Source organism: Silurus meridionalis, chromosome 15 (assembly GCF_014805685.1).
Source record: "Silurus meridionalis isolate SWU-2019-XX chromosome 15, ASM1480568v1, whole genome shotgun sequence".
In the NCBI taxonomy this organism is placed as follows: Eukaryota; Metazoa; Chordata; class Actinopteri; order Siluriformes; family Siluridae; genus Silurus; species Silurus meridionalis.
This window is the reverse complement of record NC_060898.1, coordinates 10,258,742-10,281,250: the sequence shown is the minus strand read 5'-3', so window position 1 is coordinate 10,281,250 and position 22,509 is coordinate 10,258,742. Positions and strand designations below refer to the sequence as shown.

At 37.4% G+C, this 22,509-nt stretch overlaps 2 protein-coding genes across 15 annotated transcripts in view; one reads left to right on the top strand and one right to left on the bottom strand.

Moving 5' to 3' along the window:
• The window catches only part of trpc5a (transient receptor potential cation channel, subfamily C, member 5a), a 55,851-nt gene extending 52,105 nt beyond the window's left edge, over window positions 1-3,746 (top strand). For both annotated transcript variants that reach the window (XM_046868585.1, XM_046868584.1), the window contains 2 exons: window positions 946-1,035; window positions 1,509-3,746. In XM_046868585.1, the coding sequence (XP_046724541.1) occupies window positions 946-1,035; window positions 1,509-2,315 (897 nt within the window). In that variant the 3' untranslated portion in view covers window positions 2,316-3,746. The remainder of the gene's footprint in view (window positions 1-945; window positions 1,036-1,508) is intronic.
• Window positions 3,747-5,602: 1,856 nt separating this feature from the next.
• alg13 (ALG13 UDP-N-acetylglucosaminyltransferase subunit) lies at window positions 5,603-22,454 on the bottom strand. Of its 13 annotated transcripts, none has more exons than XM_046868543.1 (24): window positions 22,183-22,454; window positions 21,951-22,034; window positions 21,791-21,841; window positions 19,923-19,969; window positions 17,422-17,494; window positions 16,948-17,029; window positions 16,533-16,713; window positions 15,903-15,972; window positions 15,705-15,813; window positions 15,285-15,349; window positions 14,888-14,988; window positions 14,669-14,784; window positions 14,029-14,269; window positions 13,653-13,766; window positions 9,780-9,930; window positions 9,546-9,687; window positions 9,432-9,467; window positions 9,278-9,330; window positions 8,803-8,874; window positions 8,507-8,687; window positions 6,994-7,113; window positions 6,874-6,914; window positions 6,485-6,680; window positions 5,603-6,070 (listed from the first exon to the last, which is right to left on the bottom strand). In XM_046868543.1, exons 1-24 carry the CDS (start codon window positions 22,300-22,302, stop codon window positions 5,778-5,780), a joined length of 2,739 nt encoding a protein of 912 aa, XP_046724499.1. In that variant the 5' UTR covers window positions 22,303-22,454; the 3' UTR covers window positions 5,603-5,777. The 13 variants fall into 13 exon arrangements, with proteins under 13 accessions (XP_046724499.1, XP_046724506.1, XP_046724507.1 ...); XM_046868550.1 differs by having other exon boundaries at window positions 6,503-6,680; XM_046868551.1 differs by having other exon boundaries at window positions 6,994-7,089.
• Window positions 22,455-22,509: the final 55 nt, after the last annotated feature.

Sequence of the window (22,509 nt, the reverse complement as noted above, 5' to 3'; positions counted from 1 at the left end):
ATACCGTAATTTCCGGACTATAATGCGCACCCATATATAAGCCGCACCCACTGAATTTTACAAATATTTTTATTTTTAACATAAATAAGCTGCATAAATTAGTGTCTACACTAATGTACTTTAAACAGGCTTTAACGAAAGACACGTTACACACGGTGTAACGGGTGAAATATGTTGTGCTTCCTTTAGGAGCATAGCGGTATTTTGGGAATAGCCTGCCACTGCATTTTTCCGCTATTACTGCGTGAGTTCAAGACGAGGATTATGTCCTTATTATTTTCTGAAGTTTCTTTGACTAACCCTTAACGCTGTTGCCAAGAAAAATAAAAAAGCATGAGTTTTGGAAACCTGTCTGTGCTTATATGATTTCTGTTGCAACTGGAGTTAGTGAGCTCTCCCTTCACCCAGACTCAACGCGTTACAACGGCTTGTATCTAAACAGTAGCCGACCAAGAAAGTCATTTTTCACTGTCTTCCTCCTTCCTTTCACAACAATTTCTCTCGGAGTTTATCTTTTGGCTTCGTCATGCGTTTAAGTTTTTTTCCCCGATGCCGTGCAGCTCAGAACACAGGTGAGGTGCATTTTTTCGTTTCCGTTTGGAAATTTCATTGGTCTTATGTTATGTTGCTCAGTTTTTTGGCTTGAAGTTTGTGAAACCGGGAAAAACCCAGAAAAAAATCATAAATAAGCTGCTTCGTTGTTTAAGCCGCGGGTTTCAAAACGTGGGGAAAAGTAGCGGCTTATAGTCCGAAAAATATGGTAAGCACTTGAAATATATCAGTCTGTGTGTGATGAATCTGTGCATGTGCACATTTTCTCAGCCACTGTATCATTCTTTTGCTCCACCAGCTTTCCACTGGTTTCTCAACATTTATACAACTTGTATATGATTGTCAATGTTAATGCTTTTAGTAATGCTGAATATTTGTGGATGCTTGTTTTAGGAAGTCATCAAAAATCTGGTAAAACGATATGTTGCAGCAATGATACGCAGGACCAAAACTGATGAAGGGTTGACTGAGGAAAATTTCAAGGTCTGTCAGTTTAATTCCTATAATTATAAAGTCATCAGTAAAACATTATTATTGTGCACTTTCAGCATAAACAAGTCATTTACATCTGATTTGGACTGTTTATACGTTGACTAATCAGTTATGTTTTTTATTATATAAAATTTCAATTTCAAAAATTATAGGTTTAGTTGAGGCCCACTTACCTTGATAGGCACACTTCTTTTGAAAAATATAATCCAATTTACTGGGCAGTAATTCATATCTTTATTTATAATGTTATTGTGTAGGCCTTGTGATGAAATAGGGCAGAACTGGTAAACACACAGGCCCTGGGAATACACACAAGTCTTGGTTCCTTTGTTTCTGCCAGACCTATAAACTGGATTTCTTTTTATTACATTAGACAGATAAATATTTCCTGCAATTGAGTACTGTGGCTCATGTGGTGTGCTCTCCCTTTAATTTAATTAGCATTTTCCCTGTGGTTGATTAAGGAGCTCAAACAGGACATCTCAAGTTTCCGCTATGAGGTCCTGGACCTGCTGGGCAATCGCAAGCCGCCACGCCGCACCTACTCCTCAAGCAGTGAAGCCACACAACCTGAGGCTGAGCAAGATGATGATGAAGAAGATACAGAAAAAATAAACAAAGGAATAAAGCTTGGAAGGCAAAAACACTCAAGATCTCTTGCCTTTGCTCAAGCAGACCAGAGGAAGCGTGAAGGCCAATTTACTGTTTCAGCTCTTTTCCGCTCTATGGCAGGTCTGGAGGATGTGGATGATGGACCAAAAAGTAATGGCTTGAAGAAAAACAAATGGTCCCCTTCGTCATTTGTGAGGACAAGTGGCCGCTTAAGGCACTTCTCACGCTCAAAGAAAGACTCATTGCGCCGCTTGGGATCACTGTTTCGTCGTGTGAATGGACATGTTGCTGAATCACACTTGAGTCCCCAACAGCAACAAACCTACAGCATTTCAGATGGAGTTTTGCAAACGCCAAAATCCTGGCAGGGGCCCCATGAGCAGCCAGAGAACTGGCTGACTAGAAGCAGCATGCACCTGCACACACTCAGAGGAGAATCTGGTGCAAGGGACAAAATTTATACACAGTCAGTCTCACAGCAGGCAAATGACAACCTCCTGCTAAGGCCCCCTGGCCTACACTGTGCTTCCAGCCTGACTGCCTCCAGTTCCCTCTTGCTCTCCTCCAGTGATGATCTGTGTCAGGGTTTGCCAGGGCCCTGCGAAAGTTTTGATTCCTCCTATTGGGAACAGGAGGAGTCAATCACCACACAGCTCTAAACTGTCATTGGCTGCACAATGAGTATGCTGTGATGAGCAAGAGGGGTTTGCCCTGACTATATTCATATCAATTGGCCAATGGACAGCACTTGTACATACATTCAATTTGCTTTTATTACATAAACCTATAATTAGCAAATAAGTAGTCTTTAAATACAGTATCAAGAATGTTGATTCAGTTTCAGCAATATGGGAGTGTATTTAAGTCAATGACTCCTCTAATGCAATGCTCTTTTTTTGTTACAAGTTCACACCAAATGTCATTTGCACATACATGTTTAACAGTTACATTTAGCCATCAACACATCACTCATGCCATTATTTATCAAGGCTTCCCTGGCTTCTAACGTGTTGCAAAACGTGCATTTATGAGCTTAAAAACAAAGCTCAACAAGCTTAGCATTTGTAAAGTAGGAAGAGCTTATAAGGCTGAAACAAAACTTGTGGATCTCTTTGTAATCTGGCAACAAATTAGGCATTAGCAACATTGTTAACAGTGCTAAAGTGACCTTATTCCATTTTCCCCTTTGAGCAAGCGACTTTCATTTTCCCTTAAACTTAAAAGGTGATCCATTTGTCACTATGCAGGAAACAAGGGCAGAATATACACAGCCCCGTTGGTAAAAGCCAAATTATTGAATGTAGAAAGACATTTCATGCCAAATTCAATAGCTGGAAATAAGCATTTGATCAAAAAGGACTTGTGCATGTACTTCTTGTTTAGAAGAGAAGTAAGCATGTCTGCTATGGATAAAAAGTAGTTTGTCTTCAGTTAATGCCTAAAGTGAAATCACATTTAAATCCGAGCTGTAAATCCACAATAAACCCGTAGTGTAAAAGGACACTGGATATTAGGATTGTGAAACATGATTTATTAAATTATTAATAATTATACAAATGACATTATTTCAATATAGATGTTCCAATCAAATGTACCCTGTTGTACTTCAGTAATAATTTCTTCTATTTTATGCCTGTAAGACGATAAGTTAACTTTTTTTAAGCTTTCAGTTTTTTATGAAATTATTTTTCTACATTTTGCATAGTTAAAGTAGGTTTTGTTTTGCTTAGTTGGACTCATAGCAAAGTAATTGTTGACCTTGATTAACAGAAAACTTGCTTTGAATTTCCAAAAATGAGAATGAAAGATTATATAGAAATCTGTCACTGTAAGTCACCAATAAGAAAACTGTTAATCATTTTGCATGGAAAACATTAGGAAAATTATTAGAATAGTTGGTACAAATTATGAATAATTTGCATTTGTCACAGTTTCCCTCATTTTTCTTCAGAAAACTGAAATATAACCACTCAAACACATATATAGTTTTTTCCTTTGATCTATAGTGATGGGGGATTTGACATGTTGGCTAATTTTAATAATTTTGTGTAATTACAAAGATCTAAAATATACATTAATAAAAAGTGTTAAGTGAATACAAATTGTAAATTAACGATACTCAGCCGGTCATACATCACATCAGTACAATACATAATCATGCAGATCTAAGTCATTAGCTTCACATCAAATGTCAAAATGACCAGTGTGTTGGGACAAAATGAGCCGGTCTTTCATAAACAGGTGGTCTCCTGGAATTTTTACCGTCAAGTCTCTACACATGGTTGAACAATTGTTGGAAAAAAAACAAGAACTTCTGAGCTCATAATTCTACAAACAATACCACAAGTGAAAAGTTTGTAATGAAAGTTATAAAAAATATAAAAAGGGAAAAAAAAAAATTTCACATGTACACAAGTATTCACAGCCTTTGCCATGACAACTGTAGCTGAAGTGCATCCGGTTTTAACTGATCATTCTTTAAATGTTTCTATAACTTGATTGGAGTACACCTGTGGTAAATTCAGTTGCTTGGACATGATTTGGAAGGGCACACACACAAACCTGTCTATATAACAAAAAAAAAAACAAAAAAAAAGTCCTAAATTTATAGTGCATGTCAGAGCACAAAGCAAAAAATTTTCCATAGACCTCAGACAGGATTGTATCGAGGCACAGATCTGGGGAAGGGTACAGAAACATTTCTGTACCCTTCCCCAGATCTGTGGGGAACATTTCAGAAACATGACCAAACCAACCGTAAATAGAAGTTTGGAAGCACCAGGTATTTTCCTAGAGTGGCTGCCCGGCCAAACTGAGCAAAAGGCAAGGAAGAGCCTTTGTCAGGGAGGTGACCAAGTACCCGATGGTCACTATGAAAGAGCTCCAGCTTTTCTCTGTGGAAAGAGAAGAACCTTCTAAAAAAAACCAACCCTCTTTGCATCACTTCAATTGGCAGCATTGTGCTGTGGGGATATTTTTCCAGTGTCAGGCACTGGGAGAATAGTCCGAATCAAGGGAAAGAGGAATGCAGCAGTTTACAGAGACTCCCTTGATTAAAAACCTGCTTCAGAGCACTCTGGACCTCAGACTGGGGTGACAGTTTATTTAAACAGGACATGACCCTAAGGACATGTCCTGTAGCCACTGCTTATCTAAGTGGCCCAGCCAGAGCACAACTTTAACATCTCTGGAGAGATCAGAAAGTGACTGTGCACGGACGCTCCACATCCAACCTGATTGAGCTTGAGATGTTCTGCAAAGAAGAATGGGAGAAGCTGCCCAAAAATAGGGGTCACAAGCTTGTAGCATTATACTCAAAAATAGTTTTTTTAATAGTAATTGGTGCCAAATGTGCTTCCACAAAGTATTGAGCAAAGACTAAATACTTGTGTATTTTTTTTTTTAATACATTTGCAAAGATTTCGCATCTCATTATGGGTATTGTCTGTAGAATTGAGGAAAATAATGAATATAATCCATTCAGGAATAAGGCTGTAAAAAATTTTTTTAAGCGTTGTGAATACTTTCCGGATGCATTGTAAGAACATCCTTTTTAAAAGGGATGGGCGACAACAGCAGAAAAGTTCATCAGGTTCCGCTTCTGCTATCAAAGTACATGCATATCATGAGCACAGATCAATGCAAAGTGGCTATTTGATAACTGGCATTTGACATTAATTTTTTTAAGAAATTTTCAACAGTCCAGTTAGGGCAAGTTTGTGGTTATATTAGACTTGCATTCATGTGTTCTTCAGCTGTTGTAGCCTATTCAACACAGAGTTGGATGTTTGTATGTTGAGAATCTTTTCTAGATTCCACATTAGATTTACATTTTAAACAGCAATGTAGAATTGTATATTTACACTACTATTCTTTAAACATTCTCAGGGTTATTATAAAACCAGCAAAAAAAACCAAAGTAACAAGCAAATGAGTATGCAACACATTTTGAAACAAAACACTTTAATAAGAACAGCAAAAAAATATTGAACATTACAAAAACCCAAAAGTGCAAAAATGGGTGAACATGGCTTAAAATATTAAATCAGAAAGAAAAAAAGAAAAAAAAAAAAAAGTTGTGTGGACGTGAAATAGTAATCAAGAAAACAACTATTAAGTAGTTACATACCAGGGGGGACAAACTGTGCAGGGGCCACAAAGTGTGCAGGGGGGGTAGAGGCGGTGATGTAGTTGACATGAGTGTGGGATGAAGGACAATATGGGGTGTGGTGGAAGCGTGGATTCGGGATGGGCCCAGAAGTCCAGGGTGTAAGGTAGTGGTAGGTGGTGGAAAGCACAGGCATGTATGGCTCATAGGAAGGGTGCAAAGATGCCTGACACTGCTCCTGTACCAGTGGAAAAAATGCAGTGCCTGGTGCTACCACAGTGGGGGCCTCCACAGTCACGGTGGTGCCTGAAAATAGGGGTGGAATGGTATGAAGAACGGTCCTGCCCAATAAATTGCAGGTTTCCATAGAGCAATATACTTTGTGTTAGAAAGGGACTGTTTAAATGGTTTTGTTTACCAAAAAACAAAAGAAACCCTGTGTTTAGTCTTTATAAAGGCCATGTTAATTGAAACCAAGAATATTTCCTAGGAGACACACTGAACACACTTTTACCCAACACTTTTGTAGCATAACAGTAAGGGTAAACCTATTTCTGACATCCTTATAGTATACCGTCAAACTCAGATCACCACACCCCTACCTCAGGAAATAAGGGCATAGGAGGAAAAGGAAGATGGACTATGTGATGAGTTCTATACTTATGTGCCAGCAGAGTGTATGGACATTTGTGGGGGTGCTGCTGACAGTGAGGTGCTGACCATTGCTGGGTGTCTCACCCTGAGTGGGTGGGCACGAACGGGCAGATTCCGGGTATTCCGGATGCTGGGGCACCATGTGATCAGGGCTTGCAGCAGCACCTGGACCTGGGTAAGGCTGAAACTGGGGTTCCCCACAAGGCTGTGGGTACATCTGCTGCATATGAACCATAGAGTGCCAGTAGGTTTGCTGATATGCCTGTGGTGTCAAATTTTTTTTTAACTGCATATCAGTATTTTTCACAAATGCTTTAAGCTTTTAGTGAAGAACTGGAAATTATATTGAATCATTTTACTAACAATGAATTGGTGTAATATATAGTCAAATCAAAACCAAACCTTAAAGACCACATTTTGATTAAATACTGTTATTTTAACATATTACTCCCTACCTGCACACCCAAGTTGAAAAAGTACTGGAGAACCTTGCAATCTGTTGGGGGGGGAAAAAAACCTTTTCATTTCATTTTAATTTACAACCTATGAATGATTTATAGCTGGACTGCTCTGACCTCTAGGTAAGTCACTGCCATTTGGGTCATAAGAGTAAGGTGGAGGTGGGGCCACAGTTACAGGTTCTCCAATTTCATTCACAAACCATGGACATGCTGGAGGAAACAGCATGGACATTACTGGAAATGGAAGAGCAGGTAAGGTGTTGAATTGTTAACACCATGTTCACATCAAGGTCTTCAATGCTGTATTCCTCACAGAAGCAAGGTTATAGATACGACCCAAATTCCAAGTTTTAAAATGTAAATAACAGAATCCAATGGTTTGCAAATTAACAAACCCACATTTCTCCCCCCAATAGAACATATCAAAATCATATTTTATTTTTTTTATTTTTTTAAGGAAAAAAAAATAAGGTAATTTTGAAATTAATGGTCACAACTAATCTTAAAAAACAAAATAATAAATAAAAATAAATTGGGACTTGGCAACAAAGGCTGGAAAATGTAACTGTTACTTAAAAGAAAACAGGATAATCTTCCAACTAAATCAGGTTTATTGCCAACAGGTCAGTAACATGATGGTTTAAAAAATGAGTACTCCTGAGAGGTTCTGCCTTTTAAAGATAAAGATGGGCATAGGTTCACCTCATCTGTGAAAATCTGTCTCTACAACTTGTGGAATAATTTCAGAATAATGATCATAATTGTGAAGACTGAATAGTTATTAGCTACAGATCATTAAAAGATTCAGAGCATCAGGAGAAATTTCTGCAAGGGACAGGGGGGAAAAAAAAATCTATTGGTATTAGATGTCTTCAGTCTTAAGGAACTCAGGGGGCACTGCATGAAAAACAAGTAATTCTGTAATGAAGGAGAAATCATTGTCTGAACACAGCCAAACCAGGTTACAAATGCAGGTTAAATCATCATGCAAAAATGTATCAATATGTAAACATGATCCGAACAAAGATCCAGTTTTCTCTGGTCAAAGCTAATTTAAAATAGAAGGAATAATGTTACTGTTCAGACAAATCCAAATTTCTAATTCTAGTTTTGGATGTCCTTCAGTCTAAAAAGAAAACGGGCCTTCCAACTTAGCACTCAATTCAAAACAATTGTTCCGTTTCCATATGTAGAAAAACTATATTTAAGAATATTAGACAGTGGTAAACTGAATTTCCTTAAAAATTTACTGTATATTCCCTTTGTTTAAAATTTGGGACATTTTCTATTGTCAGTAAAATGGGTTTAATATTTGCAAATCATTGCGTAGTTTTTGATCCTCCCTTTCTAAAAAAATGAGGGGGATTGTAATTTTTGATTTTTTGATTATTTGTCTAGATAAGTATCAATTAACTGTAAATAAAAAAATAAATTCAACAAATAGTACAATCAATTGTTTCCAACATCCAGCTGCCGAAAATAAAAGTTTATACAGAAAGAACACTAACGTAACCAAATTAAACACAAATTAATGTACCTTGCATCTAGTAGCAAATATAAAAGTTAAACAATTTTTATCCTTGTACAGTTATTTAGAATGACATTAAACATTTTATGGTAGACAAACCTGGCCTGCCCAGTGTGTGTAGGGGTGGTGGCTGTCCTGGGGTAATGTTTGAAGCCTGCAGGTGATTTGGAGAGCTCTGAGAACTCGCACTTGAAGAAGGAGAGGAGTTGGAAGTAAAAATAGCAGCTGGGGCAGAGTTGACTGGCTGAGAGGAAGAAATGACTGCTGATTTCACCACTACCTAAATCAACAATTGACACATGGACATCACACCAAAATAACACCACCAAGAGTGTGAAAATGCAAAGGAAATACACCAAAGTGAACAGTTTCATTAAGATACTTAGCCAAAAAACCTGTTGCGAGTAACTATATGTAGCAACACCCTCTTGTGGTGATCCAGCACGTGATCCACCCTCTTGAATGGTCTGTACAAAAAGAAGAACCAATAATACAGACGCTCCCCACTTTACGGACAAGTTACGTTTCTAACGACCGTTCGTACTATAAATTTGTAAGTTGTTACTGTGTTCGTTAATGATTACGAATATCTTCTAATGATGTAAGAGCTATAAAAAAAAAAAAATTTTTTATATATATATATATATATATTCGCCCTAGTCCAGCACGCATCATGTAGACTCATTACAGTCGACTACTAGCTATCGGTGGCTTTCCTCAGTTTTGAATTTTTTTTGACAGCTTTGTTTGTATCCACGAAGGTTTGTAAAGTGGGGAGCATCTCTGCTTAATTTTTAATTAACCTTATTTTACAAGGCAAGTAATTTAAGATTTCACTTTTTAAAAATCATGTTACGTATCATGCAGTACCAGGTTAGCACTTGACTCAGCAGTGTACACAGTTGGATGCTGAAATCCTGCATCTACAAGAGGTTGAGACAAAGTGTAATACAAGTTAAAAACCATAGCATATCAAAATAGACAGGAAAAATTGATGTTTTAAAAAGCGATAAAATACACTAACCTGTAGCAGAGAAGATATACTCCTCGGAATATTCCCCTGTGAAAAAACATTTCTATATTTAAAGTATAAATTATTATCTAAAGACAAAATGTGTAAAGTATAAAAGCAAGCAACCATGGCCTCCAGCGGTGCTTCTCTCATCAGGATCCTCCTCAGATGATGCTATAGGCTGTTTGGCTGGTGTAATAGGGCTTGGCCCTCTTGGCACCCAGTAAGTAGCAGCACCAGGAACAATAGTGCTGGCAACAGCTTGTCCCTACAACAAAAAGATTTGAAGAAAATCAGAAGACAAGGTCATTCAAAGTTTTTTCTGAATTTAGTAGTTATTCAGGCTAATGTGACACCAACAGCAATAGGAGAAAAAACATTTTCATCTGCCTCCTCCATCTCATAGAAACTGATGCTCTCCTCCAGGTCCTGGGCTTCCTCTCCTGACTCAGGAACAAAGCTAAACTGACACTCCTTATTTACAGATGATTGCATTTGACGTCTGCTTCTGCTGAATGTGAAAGGAAACACACACAGTAAGAATGGTAGTTATGTACTTTTAATTTGGGGAAACAATGGGAAACAATTAAACTTCAATAAATGGTACTGTGATATGATTCAAAGTGTGAAATCAAATAAAATATATAAATTGGAAATTTAGTCTATCCATCCCTATTAAAAATGCAGGTTTTTGTAATCAAAAATAAAACCAAGATGCAATCATTCAGATTTATAATGAAATTGCAACCTACAGTATTGTTCAAAATAATAGCAGTACAATGTGACTAACCAGAATAATCCAGGTTTTTAGTATATTTTTTATTGCAACGTGGCAAACAAGTTACCAGTTGGTGCAGTAGATTTTTAGAAAACAAACAAGACCCAGCATTCATGATATGCACGCTCTTAAGGCTGTGCAATTAGTTGAAAGGGGTGTGTTCAAAAAAATAGCAGTGTATGCCGTTGACTGTACAAACTCAAAACTATTTTGTACAAACATCTTTGTTTCTAGGATTTAGCAATCCTGTGAATCACTAAACTAATATTTAGTTGTATGACCACAGTTTTTTAAAACTGCTTCACGTCTGTGAGGCATGGAATCAACCAACTTGTGGCACCTCTCAGCTGTTATTCCACTCCATGATTCTTTAACAACATTCCACAATTCATTTACATTTCTTGGTTTTGCTTTAGAAACAGCATTTTTGATATCACCCCACAAGCTCTCGATTGGATTAAGGTACGGGGATTGGGCTGGCCACTCCATAACAAATTTTGTTGGTTTGGAACCAAGATTTTGCTCGTTTACTAGTGTGTTTGGGGTCATTGTCTTGTTGAAACAACCATTTCAAGGGCATGTCCTCTTCAGCATAAGGCAACATGACCTCTTCAAGTATTTTGACATATGCAAACTGATCCATGATCCCTGGTATGCGATAAATAGGCCCAACTCCATAGTAGGAGAAACATGCCCATATCATGATGCTTGCACCACCATGCTTCACTGTGTACAGTGGCTTGAATTCAGAGTTTGGGGGTCTTGTCACAAACTGTCTGTGGCCCTTGGACCCAAAAAGAACAATTTTACTCTCATCAGTCCACAAAATGTTCCTCCATTTCTCTTTAGGCCAGTTGATGTGTTCTTTGGCAAATTGTAACCTCTTCTGCACATGCCTTTTTTTAACAGAGGGACTTTGCGGGGGATTCTTGAAAAATAGATTAGCTTCACATAGACGTCTTCTAACTGTCACAGTACTTACAGGTAACTCCAGACTGTCTTTGATCATCCTGGAGCTGATCATTGGCTGAGCCTTTGCCATTCTGGTTATTCTTCAATCCATTTTGATGGTTGTCTTCCGTTTTCTTCCACGTCTCTCTGGTTTTGCTCTCCATTTTAAGGCATTGGAGATCATTTTAGCTGAACAGCCTATAATTTTTTGCACCTCTTTATAGGTATTCCCCTTTCCAATCAACTTTTTAATCCAAGTACGCTGTTCTTCTGAACAATGTCTTGAATGACCCATTTTTCTCAGGCTTTCAAATGCATGTTCAACAAGTGCTGGCTTCATCCTTAAATAGGGGCCACCTGATTCACACCTGTTTTTTCACAAAATTGATGACCTCAGTGATTGAATGCCACACTGCTATTTTTTGAACACACCCCTTTCAACTAATTGCCCAATTGCACAGCCTTAAGAGCGTGCATATCATGAATGCTGGGTCTTGTTTGTTTTCTGAGAATCTACTGCACCTACTGGTAACTTGTTTGCCATGTAGCAATAAAAAAAAAAATATACTAAAAACCTGGATTATTCTGGTTAGTCACATTGTACTGCTATTATTTTGAACAATACTGTATATATTAAAGTGTACAAACAATTTTAGAGAAAAATTAATTACACCTTTGTGTTATTATATAATTGAGAAATATGTCAGTTTTCAGAGTTAACCACATTCAAACTCGGTAAACACCAAGTTGTATATAGTCAAGTGAAGAAAAGAAAAAAATTAAATATCCACCCTCTTTGAATTCTATGTTTTTATCAGGACATACAAATCTGGTTCCTATCAGGTCTTACAATTAGGAAAATACAACCTCAGATGACCACCACATGACATTACTATATCAATTATTGAAATTACAATTTGTGTGAAAAACTAAGTGCATCTTTTTACTGTTTCCCGAGGATGTAAGAGGCCAGATGCTGCTAAACAAATGACCTTGATTAACTGATCAGCAAGTGTGACCACCTAAATAAAAGTTTTAGCAGTTTGCTGGTATGGAACATTCTGGTGTTAAGACAATGAAACTGAAAAGACATCAGCAATTATCTTAGAGCAGTGGTGCTGCCCATAAATCAAGGAAGGATTATAAGATCAATCATTTAAATTCAATTTAAAGTCCCATCTTTCTACAGTGAAGATTATTCACAAGTGGAAAACAGTTGTCAATCTTCCCATTAGTGGTTGCCTGGACTGTAATGCTGTGGTGAGAGCTGTGCATAAACTATTGTACATAAACCTCAGTAAACTGAAGCAACCTTACAAAAATGAGCGAGCTAAAATTCCTTCACAACAAAGATATTGCTGCTAAAGGTAGTCCCAAAAGCTATATAAAGTTTTTCCACATACGTTTCTCTATTTTGTGTAAGGTCATGGTGTTCATCTGAGATTGTATTTATCATATCTTAAAAACTAAGTGCACACTGCAGTAATAAAACTATGGTACTATTTGGGTTTAATCAAAGTATAGTACAGCTGTTTTTTCTGGCATCATCTTGATAGTATCCAAATGAATAAAACATGACGCACAAAAAGCAAACAAAGCACATAACATACAATATCTTTGTTGAAAAATATCAGTAAGGGGAGGGTTATAAAAACAAAAATTCGAAGACAAAGAATTTACCACAGAAAACTGTAAAGACAATTAACAAGTGAAGAAAACCCCACACAACAGTGACATTACTAAGAACAGGAGGTCCCCCTTAAATTGTTGAGAGTTAAAACACTTTTGCAAAGAAGAAAGTCAGGATGTGCCATGATAAAATCCTAATAACCTAACCAGGTTATTGTACATTTTACCGCCCCAAAAAAGCCCATTGTTTTCTACTGTAGTCATCTTTATTGTTTACCCCTTTTCTTTTATAAAATACTTTATTGATCCCACAGTAAAACATTTCTTTTGCATATCCCTGCAATGTTAGAAAGATGGGGTCAGAGCACATGGTCAGCCATGTTACAGGGCCCAAGAATGGCAGCTTGGCAAAAGCAGAGCTTGAACCCACACCTTCCGTTTAGTAACCCAGAGCCTTTATGGATAAACAATTGCAATCACAAAACAGTTTTTTGCTGTTTTTTTTTTTTTAAAGGAAACTTTATATAAAAAAAAAAAAAAAAAAAAAAAACTGTGCCGCACAATTATTGAAGTATATTCGCATTTATAATTTGCATTTAGTACACCCAGTTGGCTAGGAACAGGAAAATGCTCAATCATGAATTTAATCCACAATTTAATTATATATAGTTTTAGAAATCATACATTTGTTTGAAAGGGACACTGAATGTGACTGTATTAGAGTAATGTTTGTAGCAAAATAAAAGTCGAAAAGGGAGGACAAACTGGGCAAAATTTTGAAAGCAGTAGGAAAATGAACATAGACCAATCTAGAAGATCAATGGCTTACATGACTTTTAAAAAGAAAAAGTTAAAAAAAAAAAATTTCCCCTTACCGTGACTTGAATGAATAATTGTCAAAACTCTGGTAACAGCGTTTACTAGGACTGGCATAGTAGGCCACCTCAGGTCCAATAAAATGACTTCGATTTAGGAAACGTGCAGAGCTTCTAAGTAGAACAGAGAAAAGCATGGAGAAGATAGGATGCAAGATATTAGCATACAAAATCAAGAATGACAGATTTAGCCTTGGCTACATAGCACATACCTCAACATTTTCTCTCTGTACTTTAAAAATACTACTTCCAAAATTTAGAAAAAATTATCTAATCCCAAAGGGAGATTTTAACTAGTAAAAGATCCCTGAACAACACAATTTACACTTCTTGCACACTAACAACTAAAGGAACATTAAGAAGCAAGTTGTCCCACCTGGATGGACCATATCCACGTGGTGGTCTTTGAGAGTGTGGGCGATAGTGCTCATAGGCCACACTTGTTTGGGGTGGAGCAGGGCTGTGTATTCCAGGATTGCGAACAGATGCCAGGTTTCCTGGACAAGGCTGCAGACGTGGGGGTAGGCCAGCCTGAGAACGGCCGTACGACACAGTCATCAACATCTCTTTACCACGAGACTTCTTCAGAAATCTGCGTCTTGCACACAGCTCCGGGTCTGGACCAGAAAATCATTTATCACACATTAATAAAAAAGTACTACATTTACAACTTTTGGCAAATGCCCTCATCCAGAGCTAATTACAATAATCTTATCTATACAACTGAGTAGTTATGGTTAAAAGGGCCTTGCTCAAGGGACAAGAGTGACAGGATTGTGGTGCTGGGAATTTGACTCATAACCCTCCAAAGCAAAGTCCAAAACCTTAGCTACTGAGCTACCAACTCCCACAAGCTGGCAGAATTTGCAACAGAAAAATAACTTGCCATGCTATAGTTATATACATTACTAGCTGTACTTTTCAACTACCTGTAATCTTCATACTGAAATCACATTATCTACTAAGACGACTTAACATTACATTGTGTTGCAGCTGGTACATAAATAAAATATTACCTAGTTCTCCTGGGTATTGATCAGCATGGCTGTAGGAATTGCTTTTTCTGCTTGGTGTAATGTTCCATGCTGGTACAGGATTCACTGGTTTCAGGTTAGTCAAGGACACCAAGTGTCTAAGACACAGAAGATGACTCTTAAGTGAGCTTTGACAATGTGTTTTGAATACCAAGAACACTTAACAGATCCAAAAAAACAATTATTTCCATTAGAACTCACTTTTCACCGAGTTCTTCAATAAACACCGTCACAGCACTTGGATGAGTCCCTACCTCCTGAATAAAAGCATTGTAGTACTTCCCTTTTGGATCCAAACGTACCTGAACAACCAAACAAACATTAGTGTCCTTTATATTGCCAAAAGTTTGTGAACACCTGGCCATCATACCTATATGCACTTCTTGAATGTCTCATTCCAGACTGACAAAAGCATTGTCATGCTGGAACAGGTTTGGCCTATTACTTCCAACATTGTGACAACAGTTTGGTGACAACCACATATTGATGTGTTTGGTCAGGGGTCCACAAACATTTAACCTTATGACTGCATGGTAAAGACCTATAATAAAAAAAAAAAAAAAAGAACTAAAACCAAAACTATACCCGACAATCATACCTGACACTTATCCCCTAAGAAATACTGTCTACCAGCAAACACCATATAATCAGTCTTCTGGAGTTCTGCAAACACCAAATTACCAACATACATTAAATAATAAAGGCAACAATTATACCACACACAATTTATATATTCAATGCAATGGACTAACAGGAAGCACTACTTGTTGCTTAAACTTGCCATCTATTAAACTACAAATGTTAAGAGCCCACATTCTGATGAACTGTTAGAAATAGGCTGTGCCACAGGGTCACTTGATATTACTCTGTATATAGCGTTGAATATACAATATAGAATCTGTTAATGCATTAATACCAGGCCCTGAAGTTCAAGTCTTCACACATTATACATGGCATTAGAAGAAACCAGGAATAATTAGATAAATTTAATGTGTGGATTAAACAATCTCAAACTCACCTTTGCGGCCATCATGCCACACGTCAAACTCCACATTGCGGTACATCTCAGGATCTAAGGCTTTCAAGACCTTGTAGGGAAGAGCAAGCTTTGCTGGGCCATCTACATGCTAAGGTAAAGGTCCGAAACATTAGCTTTCATATCTCACTTCAATGTACATGCATTTATTTTAGGGTACGATACTTTGGATTTTATCACCTTTTGGTCTTCATTGGCAATTTTAGCCTTTTCTTCAGCACGGCTGTAACCACTTAGTTCCCATTCCTCTCTGTAAAAGTAATGCGTGCTTATATAGACATGAGAAAGGATAAAGCTATATATAATATACATAACTTTTTAAATAACGTTTTTGTAAGAGGAAAGTCTTATTATGAATTTTATTTATTTTTTATATATATATATATATAAAATTCATAATAAAAGACTTTCCTCTTACAAAAACGTTATTAAAAAAAAATTATAAATTGTATTTAAACATTACTAGTTGTGTTGCACATTTAGGATGAGCATTTAACAAAGAAAGTGGTAGCTCAGGGGTTTAGCTGTTGTACATCTAACCAGAAGATCAAAAGTTCAAATCCAAATACTATCAAAATGCCCCTGCTAGACTATTGAGCAAGGCCCTTAATCCCCTGCCATAAAAATAATTGCAAATTGCTCTGAAAAAGGGCATCTGCCCAATGCCATAAATGTAAACATGTTACACATAGACGTGTGTGTAACATATGATATTCCTAATTTTCGTTACTGCTGTGTTCACATTTGCGTTGGGATTATACACTCCCCGATCCCTTTAACAGTTCATTTAAGTGTGAACAGAAACAAAACCTGTATATAAAAGACCTGGGAGCACAGTCCTCGTTGGCATCATAACTGGCATCCTCACTGCACCCAGAGTGGCTGTTCCTGTAGCGCCTCCCTCCTCCCCCTCTGAACCCATCCAGTGCCATATAGAGATCCTCCTCTTCAATGCCCAGTACACAAGTGTACAACAACTCATACAGCAGGGCTTCAAACATTACAAAAAGTGTAATTAAAAAATGAACCACTTTTTTTATACCAAAGCATTTATATTAATGAAATATATATATATTTTTTTTTTAATGTACAACATGCAGACAGACAACTTGAATACGTTTTTAATAAATTGCTATTATGGGTAAATCTAAAGCAAAAACAGTTCTATTAGATAAACAAACACTACTTGTAGACTCTATAATTGTAAGTGTTCTGCAAAACGTACACTGGCATAATGCTGCATTGACTGGGTAGGTCCTTGGGTAAACAATGTCATAGTGTCCATTATTTGAGCAACAGAGCAAAATCTGTAATAAACAAAATCACTGTTTATAATCATTTAAATTAAACAAAACATAATACTACAAAAGAGAAACATTTCCACTGCTCTTCAATACATAATGTAGTAAACCTAGACTATTAAAAATGTTCAGTTTCCACCTTACTATATTGACTGTGTTGCAACATAATAGAGAAAGTAAAGAGATGCAAGCAAAGAGAAACGCAACACTATTTTTGCAAATGTGAAGAAAAAAAAAAAAGCTATAAAGAATACTTATTTCAAAGAATTACTCTGGTGTTCTGGAATATAAAAATAAATACAATTTAACAGCAATTTTTGGTAAAAGATAAAGATAAAAAAGATAAACTAAATTTTAAGTTTATACAGTCTTACACATCTGGTCTAACCACACCTCACCTTAGTCAAGCTGTCCTCCTCTCCAATCTCAGTTGGTGACTTCCCAGGGTACCTGTAAATTACGAAGTGCCGACTGCACCAAACATCATACAGAATGTAAGCCTCTAACAAAGATTCCTCTTTGCCATAATAACAGTAAAAATGTGCAGCAAATATTTTACTAGGTAAATTTTATTTCTGAAAATGTTTTTTTTCTTTTGGTGGTAGGTAAGAAATTGCCACAATTTGTTGGTCAATTTAAAATAAATAAATAAATAAATCTCTATCTATCTATCTATCTATCTATATATATCTATCTATATACACACACACATACATACATACATACACACACATACATATATGTATACACACGCAATCAGAAATATTCAACCCCTAGAGTTAAGGATTTATAAATAAAAATCTGTTCAAAAGTGCAGGATTCTGCTTTGGACGGCTTCTTAATGAGTTTATTGATACATAAAATCAACACAGAAAATGTATGATGTAGTTTGTGTATAACTGTATATTTTGTTAAGATTGCCATGTCACAATTATTCAACCCCCATATAATAATGTTTTTAAAGCTTTGACAGTTTTTATGGCCTGAAGGGGAGCTAAAACATCATTAAGCCTTTAGGAAATCTATAATGATCCTTTATTTGCTTCAGCTGTGATGCATATATAAACCCAAACTGGAACTTTTTGGACACATGAACCAGGGGTATGTTTGGCGTGCAAAAGGTCAGGCTTATGAGCAGAAGAATACTATCCCCACGGTCAGGAACTGGCAATCTTGATTGTGTACCTGGCATCATGGATTCCCAGAAATACCAGGTCATTTTGAAGAACAATGTGATGCCTTCTGTTGACAAATTAAACCTTGGTGATCATTGGACCTTCCAGCAAGAAAATGATCCCAAACACACCTCCAAATCAACCAAAGCTTGGTTGGGGAAAATATGCTGGAGTGTCCTTCTCAGTCACCAGATTTAAATCCAATTGAAAATCTTTGGGGGGATTTAAAGACAGCAGTTGCAGCACAGAAGCCGTCAAACATCACTGAGTTGGAGGCTTTTGCACGTGAAGAACGGGCAAAGATTCCAATCGAGAGATGTAAGAAGCTTGTCAGCACTTATCGAAAACGCTTGTTAGAAGTTATAAAAACTAAAGGGCGCTCCACAAGGCACTGAAGCTGGGGGTTGAATAATACTGCACATGCTCATGTGTTACAAGACTTAGTTAAAAAAGTTAAGTCAACTTCTGTTGTCAAAATAACTCATGTATCAAATATTGTTTTATTTCACTAGTTTTTTTTCCCCCATTTATTTTCATTATCTTTCATCAACATCACTATTGTCTATTGAGGTGAGGGGGTTAACTATTTCTGATTGTGAGTAGGGCTGCACGATTAATCGAAAAATGAATCACGATCACGATTCATACATACATTCGATCTTCTTTTTAAATGACGGCGATTCACGTGCATATATAGTATTTCCCTGTATTCAGATGCTGCATTCACGTGTTCATGTATTTACTTACAACATTCTAAGATGCTATATCAGTCAAACTTACTCACACTGTGTAAAACCAAACCCTATTTATTCACCAATCAGACCCGATCGTTTCTCTCCTCCCTCGTCCTTATTTGCGGCGTTCTGCTGTGGATTTAGAGCGGTAACATTGGTTTCATTCAAAAGAGAGGAAAAAATGAGCGCCAGTTCGGACATTCCTGGTGGCGACGATGCAGCAACATTGGTAACGAAAAAAGGAGCACATTGCACCGTGTGGAATTTTTTCGGGTTTAAACCTGACGATGATGCGCAACGAGTCGTAATCTGTAAGCAGTGCTTTGGCATTGTGGCAGCCCCGCAAGGTAACACCACCAATCTCTACAACCACCTCAGACGTCACCACAAAATACAGTACGAGTTAGCCATGAAAGACAAGGGAGCCACACCAAAAAATACCAGCCGCCAGACCACACAAACTTCAATAACTCAGACATTACACGGTGCATCCCCATACCCCTCAAGTTCCCAGCGGCACAAAGACATAAACGCCATCGCTTATCACCTAGCTAAAGACATGGCTCCTATAAACACTGTTGAAAACGAGGGATTTAAGGCAATGATAAAGACTTTAGACAAGCGCTACTGTCTGCCCTCTCGCAACTATTTTTCATCCGTTGCGTTGCCAGGTCTATATACTCAGTGTCGCATGACAGTCGAGAAAGAACTGCAAAATGCAAATTACTACTACTTTTATTATAACTAAAAATCCTGTGTAGCACTGTTTTTACTTGAGTGCAATAAATGTTTTGGTTGAAAACATGAGAATCGTGTGAGAGAATCGTGATCTCAATTCCCATGGAGAAAAATTGTGATTCACATTTTAGCAAGAATCATGCAGCCCTAATTGCGAGTGTGTGTGTGGATGGATGGATGGATGGATGGATGGATGGATGGATAGATGGAGCGTGCGCATATGGAACAAATAAAGCATAAAGAATACACCACCTGTAAAGCAGAGACAAAGCTTTAATCTCCACTTGCCCCACAGTCTCCTAAAAGTTAATTGAAACATTTTAAAGAAACTCAGCAACTGTACAATAAACGCTTTAAAGTTTCCAGATCAGCAGTTATACCTCTGCTATAAATTAGTTTCTTACATTACCAAAACCTGGATGATGTAACAAAAATATCTGGTGCTGTGAAAGTCTACAATTATGAAGTGCCAGGTGAGAAGTTTATCCTGCAAGAATCTTGCATCTATGCTTTTTATGGTATTTTATCCTAATAATGCTATTCCACTAGAGTCCAAAACTCATTTTACACACACGAAAAAGTGTTTGCACCTACCTGATTTTTTTATTTTTTTTTTGCATGTTTGTCACACTTTGTTTCAGATCAGACTAATTTAAATATTAGCAAAACATAAGTGAACACAACATGCAGTTTTTAAATTAAGGTTTCTATTATTGAGGGAAAACAAAATCCAAAACTACATGGCCCTGTGTGAAAAAAGTGTTTGCCCCTAAACCTAAACTGGTTGGGCCGCCCTCAGCAGCAACAACTGCAATCAAGTGTTTGCGATAACTTGTAAGGAGTCTGTTACAGCACTGTGGAGGAATTTTGGTCACTCATCTATCCAGAATTGTAATTCAGTCACATTGCCTTTTTAAGGTCATGCCAGAGCATCGCAATTGGATTTAGGTCAGGAATTTGACTAGGCCACTCCAAAGTCTTCATTTTGTTTTCTTCAGCCATTCAGAGGTGGACTTGCTTGTGTGTTTTGGATCATTGTCCTGCTGCAGAACAAGTTCGCTTCAGCTTGAAGTCACAAACTGAGACATTCTCCTTCAGGATTTATTGGTAAACAGCAGAATTTATGGTTCCATTTATCACAGCAAGTCTTCCAGGACCTGAAGCAGCAAAACAGCCACAGACCATCAAACTACCACCACCATATTTTACTGTTGGTATGATGTTCTTTTTTGAAATGCGGTGTTCCCCTTTTTTTTTTTTTTTTTTTTACACCAGAAGTAATGGGACACAGTTCCTAACTTTTGTCTCATCAGACCACAGAATTTTCCACCAAAGTCTGTAAAATAATCAAAATGTTTTCTGGCAAAACTAAGACAAGTCTTTGTTATTTTTGGTCAGCAGCGGTTTTTTGTCGTAGAGCTCTGCCACGCAGACCATTTTTGCCCAGTCTCTTTCTTATGGTGGAGTCATTCACACTGACCTTAACTGAGGCAAGTGAGGCCTGCAGGTCTTTGGAGGTTGTTGTGGGGTCTTTTGTGACCTCTGGGATGAGTCGTTGCTGTGCTCTTGGGGTAATTTTGGTCAGCCGGTCACTACTGGGAAGGTTCTCCACTGTTCCATGTTCTTGCCATTTGTGAATATTGGCTCTCAGTGTGGTTCGCTGGAGTCCCAAAGCTTTAGAAATGGCTTTATAACCTTTTCCAGACTGATAGATCTCAATTACTTACTTTCTCATTTGTTTCTGAATTTCTTAAGACCGCAGCATGACATAGCTTTTGAGGATCTTTTGGTCTACTACACTTTGTCAGGTAGGTCCTGTTTAAGAGATTTCTTGATTGCGAACAGGTGTGGCAGTAATCAGGCCTGGGTGTGGCTAGAGAAATTTAACTCAGGTGTGATAAACCACAGTTTTAACAGTGGGGCAAACACTTTCACACAGGGCCATGTAGTTTTGGCTATTGCTTTCCCTCAATAATAAAAAAAACCTTCATTTAAAAACTGCATGTTGTGTTCACTTGTGTTATCTTTTACTAACATTTAAATTAGTTTGATGATCTGAAACATTAAATGTGACAAGCATGCACACCACTAATATATTACTCACATACACAACCACTAACCTTCGGGTCGTCCAAACGCTCCAAATACTTCTCAAAAGACCCTTCAACGAACTGCAGTTAACAAACACGCAAACAAAAAGCAAAGTTATTTAAAAAAAACAATTCTAATAGGATTTACAAAAAAGCGTAGAAAAAGTACCACAAATTCTCATTAACTCACAGGCTCGAAGCTGCATTTATTCGCCCTCATGAAGTTGACGCAGTCTTTTCTTACTTTTTGATGGTAATTCTGAGAGAAATAAAGCTATCAACATAAACAAGACATGTCACGGGTTATAAAGGCCACGCAATTAAAAACAAAAGCTCTTCCATTAGGTCCTGCGGGCTTTTGTAAAACGGCAAAACTATAACCCCCAATTTCCCCAGGTAATACTAAAGTGAACACACAATACCTGCTCAGAAACAGCTCGGAATAAACAGGACGCGTCCCGAGCCATCATTTTCCGGTATAAACCGAGACTGGCTAGGTACTCGTCCATGTTCACGAAATACTTCTTTAACGCTTTCTGCATCGCAAAGAAAATCGTATTTTCAAGAGAACGCGAAGCACACCAAGCTTCATAACTTTTCACGTAGGCCAAAGAGGACAAGGTCAAAGTTTTTTTTTTTTTCTTTTTTGGTTTCGAGAGAAAACAGGTGTTTCCAATGTGAACTAATCAAAGCTCTGGTCTCCGCAGGCCGCCGTCACTTAATAGTCTGCTATGTAGCGTAACGGTCTG